This window comes from Mus caroli, unplaced genomic scaffold, assembly GCF_978045245.1.
Source record: "Mus caroli unplaced genomic scaffold, Mus_caroli_1 scaffold_4, whole genome shotgun sequence".
Classification (NCBI taxonomy): domain Eukaryota; kingdom Metazoa; phylum Chordata; class Mammalia; order Rodentia; family Muridae; genus Mus; species Mus caroli.
The window spans coordinates 104439680-104462270 of NW_028227259.1; the positions used below are offsets into that span (position 1 = coordinate 104439680).

Genomic DNA, 22591 nt, shown 5'->3' on the forward strand with positions numbered 1-22591 from the left:
CCCCCACTCCCCCCTGGATGCCAGTCATGGTTGACTACTTGTTTTAGAGCCTTGGTACCTGGCCTTTTAGAGAAGATATGACCATACAGCCTGAGCTCTGATGCTTTCCTGATACTGTTAAGGATCCTGTCTTCCTCCATTAGGCAGGATGAAGGAATCACCCTCAAGCCTGGCTCTCAGATATGCTTGGCTTTGGTGGGCTGTTGCTTAGGATGGTTAAAAGAGGTTTGGCTGTCACTGAACTGCAAAGTCTGTGTTAATAGACGGAAGTGGGTCCTTCAGGTCCTCTGTCTCAGTCACACCCAGGAACATCTCCAACAGGTAGATGGATCGACATGTTTTGTGGACCCCACACCCTGGGGGCAGTGAAAAGGGGGCAGAGACAGAATGTTCCATTGTGGGATGGGACAGGAACTATTGCCCCAGAGAGCAGGACAGAAGCAGGGAAGCAGGGAAGCAGCTCTGTAAGGGACGTCCTCGGAAAGGCCCTGGACTGTGCTCCCAAGGCTCATTCCTGTGCCAGCTAGGAAGCCTGGCACTCAGCCCTGGATAAGGAGAACTGAGAGCTGATGTGGCAAGCCCAGGTCCTCCCCTGTAGCTCACCCTCAACACGCAATGACTTTGATTCCTGATTCCTGTAAGGAACCTGTCTGGTTGATACGGCCTGACTGCCTGGCATGACTGGGAAAACCAGTTGCACGAACATGACAGAATTCAAACTTCAGCATGGGGGTCTTGGATGTCCATTTAGTTCAGTGACTCTAAGGCTTACTTGGGATCCTGGGTCCCTGTGATCGCTGGATAATTACCAGAGGACAAGAGTGCTTTCCCACAGTGTTCTTGTGTCTTTCAAACAGTCAGGTATGACAGAAAGAACACTGAGCAAATAATCAGAGCCAGAGGGACTTCAAGCTCCAGTTTGCTATTCATATCTACGTATTACTTTTCTCATAGGCTACACTGTGTGTGCATGTTTAAATAGTGCATGGTGGTGCTTTTGACAGCTTAAAAACCTTTCTGGCCTACGTGTCCTTATCCTGACCACTTCCAGCTCCTTCTGTGAGACCTTCAGTCACCCTCACCATTCCTCTCCCTTGCAGTGAGAGTTAGGAGCTGGTCCTCTGTGCTTTCTTGGAGCTTGCCCTGTATTGCAGCATCTTTCTCACTGTCTGTAGGTTCCCTGCCCTTCTCTACACCTGGGGAGACAGAGGCTAATCTTTAGGGCCATCCTCACAGCACTGGTTCCAGCAGAAGCTCAAGGAGACTCGTGGAAAGATGATCCGAGTGGTGGTTCCTGATAGCTGGGCCCCTTTGGTGGTCACTGGCCCAGTGATGAAAGAGATGTTCCCAGGTGATGATTCAAGGAACTTGTCAAAATAGTCTTTGTTCTCCAGTTTACATTTAGAAACAGCCTTGGGACATGTGTCCTGCCAGAACACACATAATGAATCGTAATCCAACATTTTTAAGGGACAAGATCGGAGAGGGCTAAGAAATTCAGACTGCTATTATATCATCTCCGTCTTGTTAATAAAACAGAAGAGTCTTTGCCTTCTCATCCGGGCTCTTGACATCAATCTGAGGGTTGATTGTCCCAAAGCATGACAAATTGTATAGTGACATCATTTATATCACAGAACTGGAAGTGACATACATATCAAACCACAGCGTTGGTTAAATCAACTATGACACACTTGACTGAAGGATTGGCCCGAAGGCTTTGACAATGGTGTGTATAATGTAATCTGAAGTTAAAAGCGAGACATAAAATCACATGTGCAGTGTGACTGCCATCACACTAAATACATCAAATCTATGCCTAAACATAGAGACGGTGTGATATTAATAGCGGCAGTGTTTGTGTGTGAGGGCTGCGGCTGATTCTGCTTCCTTGTGCTTTTCTCTCTCTCTTTCTCTCTCTCTCTCTCTCTCTCTCTCTCTCTCTCTCTCTCTCTCTCTCTCTCTTCCCTCCCCATTTTCCTTCTTGGCAGTTTTGCAACCTCAGGATTGAACCTGTGCCCTCCTGCATGATAGGTACATATGTCCCACAAAGCTGTATCTCCGGCCCCATGACTTTTAATATTTACTTGTAGGGTAAAAACTCAAAATCAGAAAATCACATCACTGCTAACAGAGAAAACACTGTGTAATTTTCTGCTCTAAGACTTGAAGCTCATGGCACTCAGCATGTTTGCCCGAAAGAGCAGAGACAATGGAAGCAGAGAGGAAAACACAGTTCTGCATCACGCCCAGCAGCTACCTTTGGGTGACATCGTGACTTATGTGCACAGGCTCTGACTATATGCCAGCCATACTTCTACTTGCAAGCTATCTTCCCAAAGCTTTGTGGTGTATCGCTGCTACCCTATTTTATGATGAAATGGAGACACTAGTAATCTGTTCACTGGCCAGTGGGAGCATGGCTGGATCAGGGCAGTTTCCTCTTGAGTAATTTTCCACTCCTCTGCTCAGGAGGACAGTCTGCAGCACACTTCCTTTCATGCAAGGATTTTGGGGTTGACCAAAGGCACAGCATCTGTTCACAGTTTCAGCCTGAACAGATTCTGAACTGAAAGGTACCCAGCTGACTCCAGCCTGTCTGAGATGGTCTTGAATAACCACAAAGTCCCCATGTTATTGCAAAGAAAGCCCTGAGAAAGATATGGCTCCAAGGTTGTCCTGGTCACACACAAATCCATTGCTTTAGGAGCAACAAGCCTGTTTATAAATGCTCTTGGAGTGTCCACTGTTGTAGACCCTGACTAACATGAACTCGGCATATGGAAGCATGAAGGTGCCTGGCTAGAAGGTAAAGGACGCTTTCCTTTTGCTGACCCCATTATAGGCAGCCTTTCTTAGCGTGCTTATTGAAACTAGTTTTGCCCTGCAAATGGCAGTCAACTAAACAGGCTTGGCTAACACATGGGTGCTTTAAAAAAGAAAAGATTTGAGTACACAGTTGCTGTCTTCAGATACACCAGAAGAGGGCGTCAGATCCCATTACAGATGGTTGTGAGCCACCATGTGGTTGATGGAGATTGAACTCAGGACCTCTTGAAGAGCAGTTAGTGCTCTTAACCTCTAAGTCATCTCTCCAGCCCCCAACATGGGTGCTTTGAGGCACCCTGATAAGTGGTCCCGTCTTCTTTACACAGTAACCTACCAGTGCCACATTTCCATGGGGCAGCAAGAGCACTGAGAGAGACTCAGCTGTGTTGGCATCAAGCGTGTCACTATATAAGGCTGGACCCCTCCCTCTGCCTTCTCAGGGTAACTCAGGCAGAAGAGACAGGAAACTGACAAATTTCATGAATTCTGCCAGGCAAGGCCAATCAGAGGGAACGAAGCCAGGATTAATGGAAACCCGCCACATATGAAACTTCAAATTCAAAACAAACACAGACAGAACTTGATTAATGGACAGCCAATCTCAGAATGAGCTCAGCTGAGGGGGACTGTGCTGGAGATATGACTGCAGCCCTCTGCTTTGTCCCCTCTTCTGGTCCCTTTGCTATCCATTCACTCACTTTCTCTGGAACTGGACCACAGGGTCAACAAGCAGAGCAAGCAGATCAGCAGCATCAGCTTCTTGCCCTTCTCAATGGCATCCTGATGCCTGCAGACCAGCAGCTACCCAACGTGGGAGAAGAAGATGCCTCAACAGGCGTTATGGGGGTCCGCAAATGTCTCTGAGTGCTTGTGGTGGGCTTGATGGCCCTTGGCCCACTCCAAGATGTCGTTTTTACAGAGAGAAAACAGCCTGGATGAAGTGTCATCACCAGGATGCCCTTCCAGAAAGTTCCAGCCACTCCAACCTGTTCTCACTGTCCACTCCAGTTCTATTGTCCCCACACAATCCCCCCCCCCCCATCCAACTCCTAAACATGGTCTGGGATAGTTTTTCACCAGAACAGGAGGAAGTTCTCATTCAGCAGGATGCAAACTTGAGTTTGGGGTATATTGAAGAGGTCAGCTAGGTGTTGCTGAAGGAAGAGAACACTGCTTCCTGCTCACGGCAGCAAACATGAAGGCTTAGACTATATGCCCCCAGTTCATCTCACTAGGAAAACAGTTATGGAGCCAAGATGGCGGCTCCTCAGACCTAAGACACACCCCTTCCTCTTCTAGTGTAGGGATTCATTTACAGGGAGCGCTCATTCTTTTAAAAAGATTATAGCAGTTCTTTAATGCACTCAGTTTTTTTTTTTTTTAAGGAGACCTAAGTGGAGCGTTCTGAAGGGCTAGGAACACAGTTCTCCCCCAATTAAGCCTAACACAAAAGTAAAACGAAACAAAGCCAAAGGAGCGACGCTGACAGTTCGGAACAACGGCTTTGGTTTTAAGTCCTCTCGCCAGATGGCTTCCTTACAGTGGCTTTTGACTGGAACAATGGAATGAGGGAAGGGTTTGGGCCCCATTCCAAAGCACAGAAGTGAGCCAAAAATACTTCAAGGGATAGCTTTGCTCTCGCTGTGTCTGTAACTGTAAAGCTGAGACCATCGAGAAAGGGATTCAAAAACCAAACTGTGAGCCAACAATAGAACCGCAAAAAGAAATCGGGTCGCCTGTTTGACCCACAGGCCTCTCTCTTCCCTCTTAGCCTGCATTTATTTCTCTCTGACCTGGGAATGACAGGAAGCAGCTGGTGGAGGACAGAAGAACCTGCCTGTGGCCAGCACCTGTGACTGGGGAAAGGTGTGTGCGCCTCTGGTGCGTTGGAGTCCAGGCAGTGTGTACCTTAGAGACGGACCAAAGGGAAAGCTGGGGTGAACTAGAAGACATGAGCAAACTGAACTTTGACAGAGAGAGAAGCCAGAGTCCTACAGTCACCTCATGGACTTCCTTCCTGCCCTGTTCATATAGTGTTGTGTTTTATAAAAAGATAAGGAGAGAAGGAATGTTGATGAATGTGCAGTGGGGTGTAGGGAGGGATGCCTCCGAAGTCCACGCTAAAGCATCCCGAATAGAGCTTATTTGGGGCATAGGGAGGGGAGATGAGAGGGTGGGGGGGGTGGAGAAAGAGTAGAGGAGTAGAGGTCAGCGGTGAGCATGTGGGGGGGGAGGGCAAATGGGGAGAGAGAGGACCAGGAGCGAGAGGACAGAGCAAGAGAGCAAGAGAGAGAGGAGGGGGGCAAGCAGCCCCTTTTATAGTGAGTCAGGCACACCTGACTGTTGCCAGGTAACCGTGGGGCAGAGCCTAGACTAAATGCCAACATATAGTGCTGACTACTCCAGTCTAAAACTATAGACGCCATTCCATTGTTTACATGTCATTGAGTAAGATAGGATAAGACAGGATAGGGGAAGGGAGAGGAAGGGATGGGGCAGGGGAGCAAGGAGGAGGGAAGGGGAGAGTAGAGGATGGGACATAAGAGGAGAACAGGACAGGACGGGGAGGCACAGAGTTGACCAGTTCCCACTGATGCCCTGGCTCTTGTGTATTGGTATGCCATCTGTTCCTACCCTGGGTGTGTGTTGGGGCAGGGGGGACACTCTGAAAGGAACATGCTGAATCAGTCACCATGCTGAAAGCCTAAATTTGTATATATTCTAAAATAACAAATTATAAAAAAGTGCAATTTGGAGTTTATATTCAACAGTAGGTTCTGATAGGCCAGACTTAATGCACGTTACAATCACATCGTAACCTCTATTGGTCATTCCTAAGAAAGTCCTGAAGTGTTCAAGGACTTACCTGGGCTCTAAGAGACCAGGGAATAACTGTGACAAAGGTGGGTGGGGCAGGAACAGGAAGTGAGAAGATCAAGAGGGCACACTGATGGTGCAGGTTTGACCCTCGAAGAAACCGTGTCATGGTCCTACTTTAGGATGATCAATAGAAGTGTAATGTAAAATAAAACAAACCACTTATCAGTGTACTGGTAGCCACATTAAACCTTGAAAGCAAGGAAGTAATATTAATTTTAGTAGTGTGCTGTACTCGATGTAATGTACCCCAAATATTACCATTTCAATAGGAGTGTAAAAGTTATAGGGGTGTGGCTCTGAGGCTACAGTGCTTGTGTGAGCATGGCGGCTGGAGTCTGGATCTCCAGAGGCCACTGTAAAACCATGTGGTGTCACAGGCCTAAAACCCCAGTGCTGAGGGGGCAGAGGCAGGAGGCTCCCGGCAGCTCTCTGACCAGATGGTCTGACTGAGTTGTTGAGCTGCAAGCAGAGTGAGAGGCCCTGCCTCACAAAACGAAGCATAGAGAGCTAGAGGAGGTCAGCTGACCTTGACGGTTGAATTCAATACGGAATTCAGTGCTATCTCCACATATGTATCACACACACAGACACACACAGACACACACAGACACACATACACACTGGCGGAGGGGAGAGACAGAGACAGACAGAGAGACAGAATTATTATTATTATTATTGAGGGACTTCTCCTTATTTCTTCTATGCTCTGTCTTAGAAATGTGGTATGTATTTTTCTCCCACAGAACGTTTCTCTTCAGGCTGTCCACATCCCAGGTGCTCGGTAGCTAACTGTAGCCATTGGCTACCACACTGGACAGTGTAGGTCTAACTCACAGTTCCTACAAATGTCATGTACTTCACTTTTCCAAGTTTTTAAGAATTCAGTGCTGCCTCGGAGGAGATGGTGCATGCCCTCAGGAGGCAGAGATGGGCAAATCTCTGTGAGTTCAAGGCCAGTCTGGTCTACATGGTGAGTTCCAGAACAGCCAGGGCTACACAGTGAGACTTGTTTCAGTGTTGCCTGCTGGTGTGAATGTGAAGCTGGCACAGAGGACAGAGTGGCAGAGATGTCCTTACGTTGTCCATGACTTTTAAGCTAGCAGATCATCATCTTCTGGACGCTGGCTTTAGGGAGCAGCTGTGGCTGTATATGAACACCTGGCCACAAGAATGGTCACCAGAGTGAGAACACGGGGGGAAACGCTGAGATTCCACAGACTAGATTTCAACCGACCACTTTGTGATGCGCGTTAATCAAGTAAGTCCCATTCATATAGTAGAAAGTGTCTTTCTCTATGTATGCATAATAATGTACACATAGACGTTTCTGGAAAGAAATAGTTAAGTCTTAGAGTCACTTCAAGAGGCAGCGATGAGAAAAAAAATGCTTTTTCTCTTTTCTTTTATGCTCTGAGATGACTAAAGGCCGATTAGTTTTGTGGCTAAAATTTTAACAAAAAGGATATTGTGCGATGATAGAATGACCATCAAAGCAGTCCCGTGAAGTAGTTTTCAAAATGGTACGTATGCTGTTAACCCACTTTTTAAACAAACAAAATGTGTGTTTGCACATAGGGAAATGGAGGGAATCTATAAGGTGAACTTGACAGTGTCTCTCCACTATATGAGTCTGTAGGGGATCCTCTTTAGTTTTCATTTTCTAACTTTTTTATTATGTGCAGATTTTAAGAATATTTTATCAGTTCTTTTAGAAAAATTGTTTGATCATATTCACTCAATATTCAGCTCTTCCCAGACCCACCCACTCCTCCCTTCCCATACAATCTGTGTCCCTTTTCAAATTAAACCCGTTGTGATGGTTTGAATGAGAATGCTCCCATAGCCTCATATGTTTGACTACTTGGTCTCTGGGAGAGGATTAGGAGGCCTGGTCTTGCTAGAGGAAGTCTGTCATTGGGAGGAGCTTCGAGGTTTCAAAAGACCTGCTCCTTATCCATCATTTTCAGTTAGCTCTCATAAGCTCTTCACTGTCATCATAGACTCCAATCCTCTGAAACCATAAGCCCAGTTAAACCCTCTCTTTCATAAGTTGCCTTGGTTACAGCTTTATCACAATAGAAAAGTAACTAAAAAACCCATTAAGACAAATTTGTGTTACCCACTCTTGAATGAGAGGCTTTCCACTACAGCAGTGTCAACTGACCAGGGGCGACAACCTAGAGAACATAGCTTCTCCCTCTCCCAGCACCTACCAATAGTCAGTGCCCCGCCACCATGGGATTTCAGGCTCCGCCCCCATGGGATTTCAGGCCCTGCCCCCATGGGATTTAGTCTGGTTTAGGCTTGCATAGATCTTATAGACAATGTCACAACCGCTGTTAGTCCACATGTGCAGCTGCCCTGCGTGTCCAGAACACACCGTTTCCTTGTAGCCACCCACTGTCTCTGGCCTTACACTGTTCTGCCCCCTTTTCCACAAGGACCTCTGAGCCGCCTTGGAAGAGGGGGTGAGGTATACATGTCCCATCTAGGGCTGAGCATTCTGCAATCCCTTCTCACCTGAGCTTTGGCTAGGTCTAACTCTCTGTGTTAATTTTCATCTGCAAATAGAAGTGTCTCTGGCAGGGTCGAGAGATGAATTAATGCTCTATCAGATGTGCAGATTTCTCTCTTGTAATATTAAGGAAGCATACTGTTATTGAAAAAGTTCTTATCTTCCTTAACCAAAAAGTCCCATCTTAAAAGTACTTGCCTGGCATGAAGGCCCTGGGCTCTATGGCCAGGACTACAAAGCAGAGGAGAGACGCTCAATCAGGATCGTCACAACAGTAAGCGTTGATGATGGGCACTGCTGGAATACAGGGGATTTGACTGTGGTCTGAACAGTAGATAATAGTCATATGATCATTAAAACTCCTAGTTTGTTGTTGTTTTGAGGTATGTAGGGAATGCACTTGAACTTAGACGTGCAGTTTTGAGATGGAAAGGTGGTGAGTGTGTTGCTAACATCCAGATGGCTTAGGAAAAAGTGCATGTGTGCATATCACACACACACATGCACATGAATACACACACATATACACACAAACACATGCACACACAAGCACCACATGCATGCACACACGTACACACACAAACAATGCATATACACACAAACACAGGCACACATAAGCACCAACACATACAAACACACACAAACTTACACACACACACACACACACACACACACACACACACGCACGCACATACCAAATATTCGAAATTCAACCAGAGGTTTAAAGCTGGCAATCATAGGTAAAGTTATACATCGGTTCAATACACCTCCCTTGAAATTTTTTTTGAGCTTGACATTTTTAAAAATTAAAACATAATCAAGAAAGAAAAAACATATATAAGAATAGTCCCAGCTCGGCGGTGAGCCCTGTCCTGAGGAGCTCTGCCGTGGGCCGTGTCCTGAGCTCGGTGGTGAGCCCTGTCCTGTAGAACCACATGAAGCACTGAGACTCAGCCCATCACTGAACATGTTCTTGTTTCTGCTCCTGTATGTTTTCATAGCACTAATGACAAGCGTGTCCGCTGGTGTGCAGTGCACTGTCTTACACCAGTCCCCTGCCCTAGCCTGTACTACCTATCATGGATGATGTCCCTAACCAAGGTCCCTGGTGAACAACGCTGATCACTTAGAGATTCTTCTCCACACTTGTCACTCCTCATGCCACCGGGGACTCGGGCAAAGGCAGTGTACCTCAGAAGCAGCCTGCCTGGATGAAACTACGTTCCTTCTGCTTTATTTCATGATCAGAACAAATTTCTGCTGGGCATGTGGGCGCACTCTGTGTTCAAGGCCAACCTGGGCTTCAGTGAGACCCTGCCTCAAAAGAAAACAACTCAGGCTGCATTCCACTGTTGACAAGAGGGAAGGCAGGCTGCACACAGCTCAGAGCGTGCCTCTTTCCCAGAGATGAAAACAGATCAGTGCTTGGGGTTCCCCTGGCACCCCTGGAAACAGATGTTCACTCCTGAGCAGACACAGTGTGGCTGTTACGTTCTGTAATTCAATTTTTTCTGGTTGCTTAAAAGTCCAAAAGAACGTTCCAGGTGGGCTCAAAACCCAGCCAAAGGGAATTCTGCTTCTATTCATAACTTGTCTGTGCTTCCGGTAAGTAGTGAGAAGGAAACCAGTCCTAACATGTCAACGTATCTGCTGAGACAGGCAGGCTTGGGAGAGGGGAGAGATCGTTTGCGTGAGTGTGCCAGAGTGCACTCTGGGTAAAGGCATCCTTCTGTCAAGAAGTCAAATAGGAAACGGCTCACTGCCCACCTCCTGGGAGTTGTAAGTCACTGGAAATCAATCATCTCAGGGCTCTGCTAATCCAGTCTAGCTCATATGCCAACACTGTACGGGGTAGCCTGGGAGACCCTTCAGTGCTTCCCCCACCATTAATACTGAGTCAGCACTAATTCACTTACAGATGATGCTTACAATCTGTAAAACCTGGTCCGGAAAGTCTCCGCCGGGGGCCTGGCACAGGTGTCCGCCATCTGGCAGGTACCTCTGAGAGGCTAGCTGCTGGCCGCTGGCACTTGTCTTGATAGGATACTCCACCTACGCCAGGACTTAGAAATTGGAGGGAGTTTAGAAGCCAATCTTAGTGACTCGAAAGGTGTTTGCTGACAAAATTTAAAGTCTGCAAAGGGGTAAAGGGATGTTGGATCTTATTTAGAGTGTTTAAAGGAAGCCTCACTGTGTGGCCCAAGCTGGTCTCAAACCCACTATGTTGCCCAAGTCGACCTCAAACTTGCAGCCATCCATCTGCCTCGGCTTCCTGGAATTAAAGGTATAAGCCGGCACTCCTGGATGATCCTTTTTAAAAGCATGTTATTGGGAGGAGGCTGTACTTGTTAATGTGTGTGTGTGTGTGTGTGTGTGTGATGTACACGCACACAGAGCCAAAGGCTGGCCTTAGGTGTATCCCCTCAGTTACTCTCTACCTTTCTGTTTTTGAGGCAGAGTATTTTATTGAATCGAGAGCTCACCAATCCTGTTACTTGGCTGGGCAATGAACTTCCTGTATACCTGTCCTTCCCTTCCGCCTCTACCCCTGTGCTGGGTTACAGGCATGAGGCATGAGCCACTCTGCCTAGGTTTTAAAGTGGGTTCTGGGGATTCAAACTTGGGTCCTCATGTTCGTCCAACAGGCACCTTATAAACTGGGCTAGTTCCCAGCCCCACAAAAGCATTTTAAAGGTTTGCATTAATGCTGGTTTGGATGGGTAGGGGAAGGACTTACAAACCCTCAGCTCTAGCAGGGGAGCTACTGGCTCTTGATGGCTGCTGGAGGTGGGAGGATCACTTTTCTTTGAGGAGTGGCTACCGATAGATCACCCATGTCTGAGTGGATGACCCCACACTCAAACGTGTAAAGGTAGTATAAGACTCTGTCGAGCCTTATCTTACTGGGACTCCCTGAGTGAATGAACGTCTCAGAGCAGGAAATCGATGCAAAAAGCAAGAGGAATTTATTGTTCCAACATGTTGGGGTTGCCATGCACATGGAGAGAGAGAGAAAGACCACACACAGCCTATCCAGTGAGCCTTTATATAGTTCTCAAGGCAGCAGCCACTGGGTACAATGTGATTGGCAGGACAATGTGACTTTTAAACTGATCTGTCTTTAGGAAATGAGGTAGGTGGCCAACAGTCTTGGAATGTGTCTATGAGCCCAGGGCCTCCCCTACCTGCAGGTGGCTTGTGGTTGGTCCCTCCTCCCTGTGGTCTGAGGAATGTAATTAGCCCCTCCCTTCCGGAGGGGAGGGGTGCCCATGACCTTTCTCTTCCAGGAGGGAAGGGGCCTGGTAGAATTTTCAAAAGTTCCTGAGATGACCTCTTCAGCAGCATCAATTGGACTCATTGAGGAATCAGGATGTGGGGCAGGGCGTATGGGGAGAGGGGAGGGAGAAGATGAAGTTTGGAGGGAGATGTACTAGGGTTGAGAGGTGAAACAGGGAGTGGCTGGATGCATACGATCAAGACATGTTGTATATATGTATGAAATTTTCCAAGAATAAAATGCCTCTGATAATTTTCCAAGAATAAAAAATCAATAGAAATGTCTCTGATAGCCCTTTCATGAGAGTTCCCGTGTTCAGGTCGGGAAGAGTCATTGGTCAGAGGAGTGGGTTGTATTCTGTACTCCTTTACTTTATGTGTAAAAAGTTTGGTTGAAAAAAGTGGCCATGATGCTTAGTTTTAATTGTCAATTTGACACAATCAAGAATCACCCTGAAGGCCGGGCAGATTTCTGAGTTCGAGGCCAGCATGGTCTAAAGTGAGATCCAGGACAGCCAGGGCTACACAGAGAAACCCTGTCTTGAAAAATAAAAACAAATCACCCTGAAAGAAGTCTCAGTGAGGGGTTATCTAGATTGGTTGGGCCTGTGAGCATGTCTCTTGGGACTTCTCTTGATTACATCAATTGAAGTGGAAAGCCCTACTCCACCATGGGTGGCACCATTCCCTGAGCACCTGGATTATGTGAATGGAGAAAGTGAGGTGAACATTGGCACACATGCATCAATTCATTGCTCTCTGCTCTTGACTGTGAGTATGATGAGACCAGCTATGTTCACTTCCTATAACCTTGACCACAGGGAAACCTAGGACTGTTAGCCAAATAAGCCCTTGCTCCTTGAAGTTGCGTTAGCAGCCATTTTATCACAGCAATAAGAAATAAGATTAAGGCAATGGCCTGGCATTTGGATAGCAGTGAACACACTTGGCCCCCAGGTCTTGCCCTTTAAGTACTATCACCCATTAACGGGAATTGGAACTCGGGAGAAATACCCAATGCAGAATGAGAGCAGGAAAGCTCATGCGGAATTGGCAAATGCTATTGTGGGGATGGGGAAAGTGTCTGAACATCAGGGTTTGGGCTAGGGGTGTCGCTCTGAGGTAAAGTGCTTGCCTAGTAGGCACAAGGCCCTGGATATAATCCTCAGCACTGCAAAGAAAAGAAATAGCAAGAATGGATGGGAGAGACCAAATGTGGGGTATGAGTCTATCTGCAATCCCTCAAACTGAATAAACTCAAGCAACCAGGCCATTAAAATTAATACTGACAGCCATTAAGTATAATCTATTCAATAAGGATTCATGGGCCCAAAATAAGCAGTAACAACAAAAACATAACCCCTCTTCCTTTCAGGAGAATGCCAACCAACAGAGGCAGAAGGAATGATGGCTGCAAATCCCTATTTGGCATCAGTCATGGGCGTAACGGATTTAGGAAGCATTGCCAATGTAAGCTAAAACTAGTGGGTTAAAAATTGATGAAGACATATCTACACAGTCTCATAGTACATTAAACACTGAGGTGTTGCACGGCTCAACCATTTGCCACGTCATCTTCAGCACAGAAACTTGGCAGAGGCCACCTTCACCAAGCAATCAAAGTTCATGCCACCAGAACATGACCAGGTGGGATCGAACACCTCTCGCTTAAAGCTAAGAACACGAGATCATTTTGGGTAGATTTCCTGCCTAAAGGCACACTCTGGGTCCAGTAATAAGGGTCTATGAGGAGACCCCAACTGAGTCACTCTACAGGGAAACTGACCTTGGCCACTCCATTTCAAAGTCGTCAACATTGGAAGATCAAAGAAAAGATTGTTCCAGACTAAAAGATTATAGAGAGGCCTCACAACTCACTCTTACCATCCTGGATTAGACCTCTGATTAGTGCCACATCATTAAGTTGCTGGATTCAGTAAGTGCTGTGTCTATGTTAAGTTATCTTGTTATCAGGAAATGCGCTCTGACGTTCCGTTGGCAGAAAAGAGTATGATGTTTAGAACAGTCTCAAAAGATTTCAAAGGATACAGGCGAATGCACGTACACACGAACGTGGACAGGAGAGGGAGCACATGAGACAAGGCGCTAATCACCAGTCCATCTGGGGGCAGGAGATACAGACGGGTCTTCATCCCAGAACAGCAAACTCAAGCTTTAAACAGGGATGGTTTCAAAATGAAAGTTAAAGCTAAAGCATTTCAAAGGCATCCCTCTGTGAAGCCTCTGGCTTTCATCCTTGTCTGCAGCTCCTGTGGTGACTTTGTCACAGCCTCCAGCCACTGGTCCTTTTTTTTTTTTTTTTTTTTTTGGTTTTTCGAGACAGGGTTTCTCTGTATAGCCCTGGCTGTCCTGGAACTCACTTTGTAGACCAGGCTGGCCTCGAACTCAGAAATCCGCCTGCCTCTGCCTCCCAAGTGCTGGGATTAAAGGCGTGCGCCACCACGCCCGGCTCAGCCACTGGTCCTTTCATCAGCTCAGTGAGAGAGTACTCTGCAGACATCTTCCATGCCGCTCACATTCCCCAAACACCGGCCATGTTCTTGATTATTATGTGACAAGCTGCCCCTTACTGCTGTTCTCATAAAAGCGGAACTTTGCAGCAGTCAGTGATCTCCCCCTTTGAAGATCTGGCCCTGTTATTCTTATCATCTCCACTTTGGCTTTCAATGTGACAAATATTTATGTTTGGTTTTACACTGGCAGACAAGATAAGGGCAATCAAGACTGTCTTGGGGGAACCTCAGTGTTTATGGAAGATAAAACAAGCATAAAGCAATTGTGGCAAATACAAACAGGTGCAGACTGAGACTGGAACCTCAAGGCAATGAAAAAATATAACATAAAAGCAAAATTCTAGGCCTTTAGGCCCAGGCTTGAGAATGTAACCTCTGTGACTCAATGCTCCAAGGTATGCTAATCATAAAACAGATAGCTGTTCCTATCCACCCACCCGCTTCCTGGGTTCAAAGAGTGTTCATTCAAAGAAAGTCACCCTGACCCACCCAGACCACTGCTGGAACCCACTATGCAAATGTGCTATTGTTAGGGGCTTAGAAACTATCTTGAGAAATAACCCGAACAATTACCAGGTATTCCTTGTGACTCTTGTGACTTTGCACTTCCTTGTGATTCTTAACTGGTATTTTTGGTATTTTCCACCTTCTTGAGTTGTGGTTTCTTCCTTTAAATACCCCCTTACCCAGCTACTTGGGGCACCACGGTCCTCTACCCCTGCGTGGTGTATGACCGAGGGCCCGAGAGTGCTCTTAAATTAAAAGTCCTCTTGCAGTTTGCAGCAAGATCTTTTCTCATGAGTGATTTGGGGTGTCACCTCTCCTGAGTCAGAACGTGAGGGAGTCCTCACATTGTGTGTCTTTCAGCAGATGGGTGAGCTTGCAGGAGATGTTGCTGGGGACAGGACAGGCCTTTCTCACCTGGCAGACCTCAGGTTGAGGGGAGTTGAGGGTGAGGGTGAGGGAGAGCTGGTGACACCATCTGAGGAGAAGGGAGGACTTTCAAAGTCAGGCGTCCATAGCACCGAGCTAGGGCAGGATGGGCGAGATGAAGACAAAGACTCTGATGAGGAATAAAGGTCTTTGTTCCTGGTTCTTAGCTCAGAGCTTTGAGAAGCTTGGCATTGCTTTGCTTAATGGCTAGGACAGTCCTTGTCACACTGTAGAAGTGACTCACGTGCACCCCTAGAGAGTGGGGACAGATCACTAGAAGGACCAGTCAGATGATTTCGAGTTTGGCCCTGAAAGGGAAGCGGAGCTTAGATTAAATTTGGTCACCTGACACATGATTGCAACCCCACGCCAAAGCAACAAATCCTGATAACGTCTCTGGACAGGGAAGGTTGGTGGAGCTCGCTGGTTGGTGAGCACATTGATGTGCCGGGAAGGTAATGCTCCCTGACCCCAGGGGACAGGTCGTGGCAGCTCTGAGCCACAGGCCCTCCCAAACCTTACCAGATGTGGCTATTTCATTGTTCATTTTTAGGGAAGCTGAGCACTTTCTTGAGTTCTGAGCTATTCCGGTGAATTTTTACTGAAGCTAGAAGGTTATGGGTTTGTCACTGGCTAGTGAGAAGAGCTTGCTGAGAGAGCATGCAGACCTGAGTTCAGGTCTCCAGAACCCTCATAAAAACCTCGGCACTGCAGCACATACTTATAATCCCAGCCCTCAGGAGGTAGAAGCAGGAGGACCCCAGACGCATGCTGGACATCGGGTCTGGCTGAATAGGTGAACTCCTGGTTCAAGTAAGAGAATTTGTCTTTAAAAACAGGTTAGACAGCAACTGCAAAAGATTATAGGTGGTATCCTGTGGACTTCCCATGCATGCACATGTGTGTACACTTGCACACACACACACATGCATATACACAAACAACATGCTTAGTACTGGATTAGAACCACACTGAAGCCCGTCAATTTACTTCCCCAGTCACTCAACACAGCACATGATGGTCATTCCTCTCTATGTTTGCCTGTGTGTGTGGTCACTCCTCTCTACCTCTGCCTGGGTGTGGCCCTCACCTTCCCCTTGACTCTGCTTAGGTGAATTCTTTTTATCTTTCAAAGGTCAAAGGGTCAAAGAACCCTTTCAAAACCTGTGTGGCATTAGGCTTTTTCCAGCTATCCCAGCCGGTATTCGAATTTCTGCAGCCAGAACAATGTGAAGCCATTGAATTTAATTCCATACTGTCTTGTATGGCACTGTCCTTGCTGTATGCCAATCTAGCCAGCTCTGTTAGACTGTAAACCACCATGACAAGGGCCATTTCTTATACAGCTCCCTGCTTTCCTCAGTGGCCCATAACGGTTTATGTGACCTCAAAGGGAGTTGACCAGAGGCTTTACACAAAAACAATGGATGATTTGGTGGGTGAAACCTGGATGGAAACAATCAGATGTTTCTAGGTTTTACGGTAATTGTCTGGTGCAAGGTTAGAAATGTCCACATGCCATGCGACGTTCCATAAATCTCACCATCAATTAAATCTGTTTATTCAGTGGCACTGCAGGTATTGTAGCCTTGGAACTGAATGGCAAAGCAGTGGCATCCTGGAACAGTCCTGGGGGGGAACCTGAGGTTGGCACCAGGAGGAATTGGGGCAGGATAATTGAAAGCCCTGAGCTGTGATGAACGGAGCTGCTGGTGAGAACAGCTAATTCAGGAGACAGAGTCTAATGAGGGGAGGGGACGAGACAGGTAGTGGAAAGCCCCTGCCTGTGAGACCCAGTTTCATTGAGATCTTCATTAACGGCAGAAGCAAGGGTTACACATTTGGTTAATAAGATTTTTAGCTGGTTCTAAATTGGGAGCTGCAGCAGACACCGTTGAGGACAGAAATGTTACAAATGGGCCTACAGAGATTAGGAATATAAGTTAAAAAATGATCGGAATGAGATCTGATTTAGGAAAAATGCAAATGAAGGCAGCTAAGGGAGAAATCATTCGAGATACAGGCCCATCAGCAGGCTGGGGCACCTAGGAAACAGCAGCAGAAGTGTTTCTGTCAGGATGTCAGGGGAATAGGGGCATGCTGTAACAGCAGGCGGCAGGTAGAGAGAAATTGTTTGACAAAGACTGCCTTGCAACAGCCTTCCTTGACATCCATAAGCATGGTGGGAGACTAGCGGGGAGGGGGGGGTTTAGAAACCAATGAGACACACTCAGATATCTGGGTTTCATTCTGCCATTGTTAGGAGGGCTAAGCCTTGTAGCTCAGGACCCCCTAACTGTAGTTGTTTGGGATTGGTGAGGAAAACTGGTGCAGGATTAAGAGGGCTAGCCACCTGCAATTCCCCTAAAAAAAAAAAAATCCTCTTCATAAATCCAGCAACCCTTCATGATAGAAGTCCTGAAGAAACTAGTCCAGCATCTCTTCACGATAAAAGTCCTGGAGAGACTAGCCATCTCAACATTGAAAAGGCAATCTATCAGGCCCGCAGCCAGCAGCCAGCTAAACAGACCCAAAGTAAAGCATTTCCATGAAAGTCAGACACAAAGCAGCTCTGTTCCCTTCCCTCTCCTGTTCAATGTGGCACTCAAAGTCTTAGCTGGAGCAGTAAGGCAATTAGGAGATCCAGGAGATACAAATAGGAAAAGAAATCAGAATATTCTTGCTGGTGATGTTACTCAAATCATAAAGGACCCTAAGGACTCCTCCAGAACCCTGCTAGAGCTGATAAACACATTCAGCCACAAAGCAGGATACAAAGTAACACCCAGGAGCCTTCCTAGATGCAATGAGATGATACAAAGAAAGAAATCATTCAAACTAGCCTCGAAAATACTGGAATAAACCAGGTCAGGGAAGTAACAGACTTACATGATGGAAACTCTAAGACAATGAAAAAAAAAAAAATCCAAGAAGACACCAGAAGATGGGAAGACCTCCCTGTTGGTAGGATTGATATTGTGAAAAATGTTAATAATTAATTAAAATTTAAAAAAAATCTATAGAGTCAATACAATCTCCATCAAAACTCCAATGTAATCCTTCACAGAATTAAAAAAAAATTTCTTTTTCAGTTTCCTATGGAAACATAAAGAAGCCAGGGTAGCTAAAACAATCTTGAAAAATGAAAAATACTGCTGGGGGGGGGTGGAGGGAGGGATCTTACCATCCAGATGTCAAGCCATATTACATGGCAACAGTAATAAAAAGAGCACAGTACTGGCATGAGAACAGATACACTGATCAATAGCATGGTATTGATGCCAAAGCCACCTGACTGATGGCAAAGGCCAGCCATAGACATTGGAGAAAAGACATCTTCAGCGTACAGTCCTGGCCCTACTGAACAGAGAGACATGTAGAAGAGTTAGGTTAGATCCTTGGCTCTTACCGGCATAAGAATCACCTCCAAATGGATCAAGGACCTCAGCTAAGATTTGATGCCCGAGTCTGAGAGAGGAGAAGTAGGGAGTGTACTTGAGCTCGTTGATACGGAAAGAGAGTTTCTGAGCAGTACCAAGTGGTGCAGGCATCATGAAACTAAGAGCTTCTGTGTGGCAAAAGACGTCAGTCAAGTGAAGTGACAGCCTGGAGCATGGGCAAATCTTTACCTGCTGTTCATCTGGCAGACGGTTAGTATCTAGAACATACAAAGAACTGAAAAACTAAATACCAAGAAGTCAAACAACTCGGTTTAAAAACATGGAACAAGTTTTAACACAGAACAGAGTTCTCAAAAGGGTGAAATATAAATAACTAAGATACACTTTGTGTGTCTCTTTCTTTCTGTGTGTATCTGTCTGTTTGTGTGTCTGTGTGTATCTGTCTGTGTGTATCTCTTTGTATCTCTGTGTGTCTCGTTATGTGTGTCTGTGCCTGTGTGTGTCTGTGTTTGTGTGTCTGTGTGTGTGTATCTGTGTGTGTCTGTCTTTGTGTGTCTCTGTGTGTCTGTCTGTATACGTATCTGTGTGTGCCTATCTCTGTGTTTCTGTATGTGTCTCTGTGTGTGTGTATGTGTGTGTGTGTCTGTCTGTCTGTCTCTGTGTAGGTATGTGTGTATGTCTGTGTGTCTGTTTCTGTGTGTCTGTGTGTATGTATCTGTCTGTCTGCATGTGTCTATAATGTTCAACATCCTTAGCCACAAGGACAATGTAAATTAAAACTACTTTGAGATTTCATCTTATCCCAGTCAGAATGGCTAAGATAAAAAAAATTTTTAAAAGAAGACATGAGTGCTGACACGGGTATACACATGAGTGAGAGCTGACATGGGTGTGCACATGAGTGAGTGCTGACATGGGTGTGGACATGAGTGAGTGCTGACATGAGTGTGCACATGAGTGAAAGCTGACATGGGTATGGGAAGCAGAGCACATGTTCACCAGTGGTGGAGTGAAGTATCCGTGTGGGCTTCTTCAAACAGCTAGAAATAGCTCTACCGCACGATCCAACTACACCAATCTTGGGCATCTACCCAAAGGCCTCTACATTCTACTACAGAGAGAGCTGCTCGTCCACATTTACTGTTGCTCTGTTCACACTGCCAGATACTGAAAACAGCCTGGGTGTATCCATCCATCGGCTGCAGAATGGGTAATGAAAATTTACTACATCCATACAATAGAATATTGTCCTGAAAATAAAAGTATGAAATTTGAAAGTAAGTGAATGAAACTGGAAACTGCCATTCGGAGTGAAGGAACTCAGGCCCAGAAAGACACACGCTCTGTGTTGTCTGTTGTTCCTCTCATTTCATTAGCGTGACTCTCTACATGTATGCGTTCCATTTGGAATACCCACAGAGGGCAGGAAGTTAGTATGGGGACACGAAAGGGAGCTTCCAGGAAAGCAACAGTATGGTATAACAGGGTATAGGAGAAATAATAGAACAGAAGGGGTTAATTGGGTTGGGGATGGGATAGGATGGGGTGGGGGAGGGAAGAGATAACTAATATTAAAGACCTTTCAAAAAGTCATATGGAAATCTATGACTATAGAAGCTATCTGAAATTATCCTGTAATTCAGTGACCATGCCCTTACTAGACATTCTAACAAATAAAATCCCCAGTGCCAGGAACAGGTTACCTCTCTTTAGAGGTGCTGACCAGTGAGGTTCTATAAACCTCAAAACAGTACAGGGGATTATTGCCAACAGTCTTGGTTACCCTCCAGAACCTGACAGTAAAATCCTTTTACGGAAGATATCGTATACTTAAGTCACAGAATGAATACGGAGAAAGCAAGCTGGCACTGACCTGGAAGGTCCATCCATACTGGCTCTCTTCCATGATTCTAGAAGGTGCTATGCATTCTGCTGGTGGAGAAAGGAATTGTCAGCTATGAACTACAAAGATGACAGGTCTGGCAAGCCAGGCACGTTGATGTAATAATGGCATAAACATCATGGAAGTAAGCAACCATTCTCTGCTTGGTTCACGCTCCACGATGAGCACCCTCGCATCATTATCAGGGCCAAGAGCTTGTAGTTAGGCAGGTGACAGACACTAGAAAAGAACCCAGAACTGTTATTCTGCTAAATGAACATAGTATTAAAAATACTGTAACTTATACCCAGACATAAGTACAAGCTCACCCCTCCTTAGAGAGGCTTATTTTTGCAATAGACAGTGATTAACACAGAGGGAGGAGAAGGGAGCACAAACTCCCACTCCTAGCTGAGGAGATATTGGTAAGTGTGGTGGTTTGAATATGCTCTGTCCAGGGAGTGGCACTATTAGGAGGTGTGGCCTTGTTGGAGGAAGTGTGTCACTGTAGGGGTGGGCTTTGAGACCCTCCTCCTAGCTGCCTGAGGGCAGTCTGCTCCTGGCTTCCTTTGGATGAAGATGCAGAACTCTCTGCTCCTCCAGTGCCATGCCTGTCTGGACACTGCCATGTTCCCGCCTTGATGACAATGGACTGAACCTCTGAACCTGTAAGCCAGCCCCAATTATTATGTTGTCCTTATAAGACTTGCCTTGGTCATGGTGTCTGTTCGCAGCAGTAAAACCCTAACTAAGACAGTAACTGGTAGCTGCTGGAAAACAGAAAGCCTGCTTTCTTTTAGGCTGTGGTCTCTGGTAGGTTAACCACACTCCAGTGGATGGCCACACACCCAAGAGGATATGGGTTGCAAAAATCAGTCTTGATGATTAAAAAGAGAAAAATTAGTAAATAAATAAAAGGACACAATGTTGGGTGGGAATGGATCTGAGAGAAGTTGTGGGGAGGGATGAATATAGTCAAAATACATATACAATTCTTAACTTTTTTTTTTTTAAGGAAAGGGAAAAGTCTCCACTCTATCTGGGGAAGAGTGCGCAGCCTCTGGGCCAGTCAGCCATCTGTGGAGTCATCTCCTGTCAGGTTAGCCTCTGCTGGGTAGGTTTATCCTCCCATGCAGCACACTCTGCTGGGCAGTTTTCTCTCACCTGTTTTCATTGACCTAGATTTCCAACAACGAAGGAAGAGAGACTACTTGTGGGTATGTGCGATGATTTTACTCTCTCTCTACTGTAAAGGGAACTTTTGTCTCGGTAGGATGGGCAGTTAATTTTCACAGTAAAAACAGGTGGAACATGTTGGCTCTCTCACAACAGCTACAGGGTCCTGTCCCAGGTGTAGGCTCCTTGGCGTACACCCTCACAGAAAGCCAGCCTTAGGAGATAGTTTGTGGTACTGAATGTAGCTCAAAGTCTCCAGGGTCCTGTAGGTGCAATCTGAGTCTCTCTTATGCCAGTGTAACTCCTGAACTTTGTCACTCCTTCCTGTACCTTCCCAGGGCATTCAGAACAAAGTCCAAACCTCCTGGCAGGGTCTCACAGGGTGTGGCCCTGACACCCTCACCCCCACCTCATCTGGCTTCATTTATGACTATCTTTCCCAAGACATGGGTTGACCATACTAGATCTCTGCTTAGGCTCTTTCTTCTAGCTACTAGAATGTTCTTCTTACTTTCAAAATCTCCTTCTTTTCTCTTCCCTTCTCTTACCTCTTCTTTTCTTTTCTTTCCTTTTCTTTTCTCTTCTCTTCTTTGAGACATGATCTCATGGATCTCAGACCCCAAATTTACTATGCATCTGAAGATGACCTTAAATCCCTGCTTCTCCAGCCTCTACCTCCCGATGCTAGAATGGCAGGTGTGTGCTAAGATGCCTGTTTTACCTGGTGCTAGAGCTCATACTGACGGCTCTCTGCATGCTACGAAAGCACTTTACCGACTGGGCTGCATCCCCAGCTCCACAGGTGCTCTCCCCTGCTCCTTGTTTCATAGTGTGTCCTCTGCCAGGTCATCTCTGTTCTCTAAAGAAGCCACCTCCCTGTTATGTCACGCTGCTGCCCTTAAATTCTTCATGTTCAGGGCTGGAGAGATGGCTCAGCAGTTAAGAGCCCTGGCCGTTCTTCCTAAAGTCCTGAGTTCAATTCCCAGCTACCACATGGTGGCTCACAACCATCTGGAATGGGAACTGTTGCCCTCTTCTGGAATGCACCATAGATGCACACAGAACCATACACACACACATACATACATACATACATATATACATACATACATAAAATATTCTTCATGTTCTTCATCTGAATACATTCATTCATTCATTTGTTTGT

General features: G+C 46.2%; 1 protein-coding gene across 1 annotated transcript in view; it reads right to left on the bottom strand.

Annotated features, from left to right (window-relative positions):
- Window positions 1-22591, bottom strand: part of Scd5 (stearoyl-CoA desaturase 5) — a 77717-nt gene that overhangs the window by 38599 nt on the left and 16527 nt on the right. The window contains 2 exon segments of the mRNA XM_021163367.1: window positions 3524-3574; window positions 3577-3743. Of these exon segments, the coding sequence (XP_021019026.1) occupies window positions 3524-3574; window positions 3577-3743 (218 nt within the window).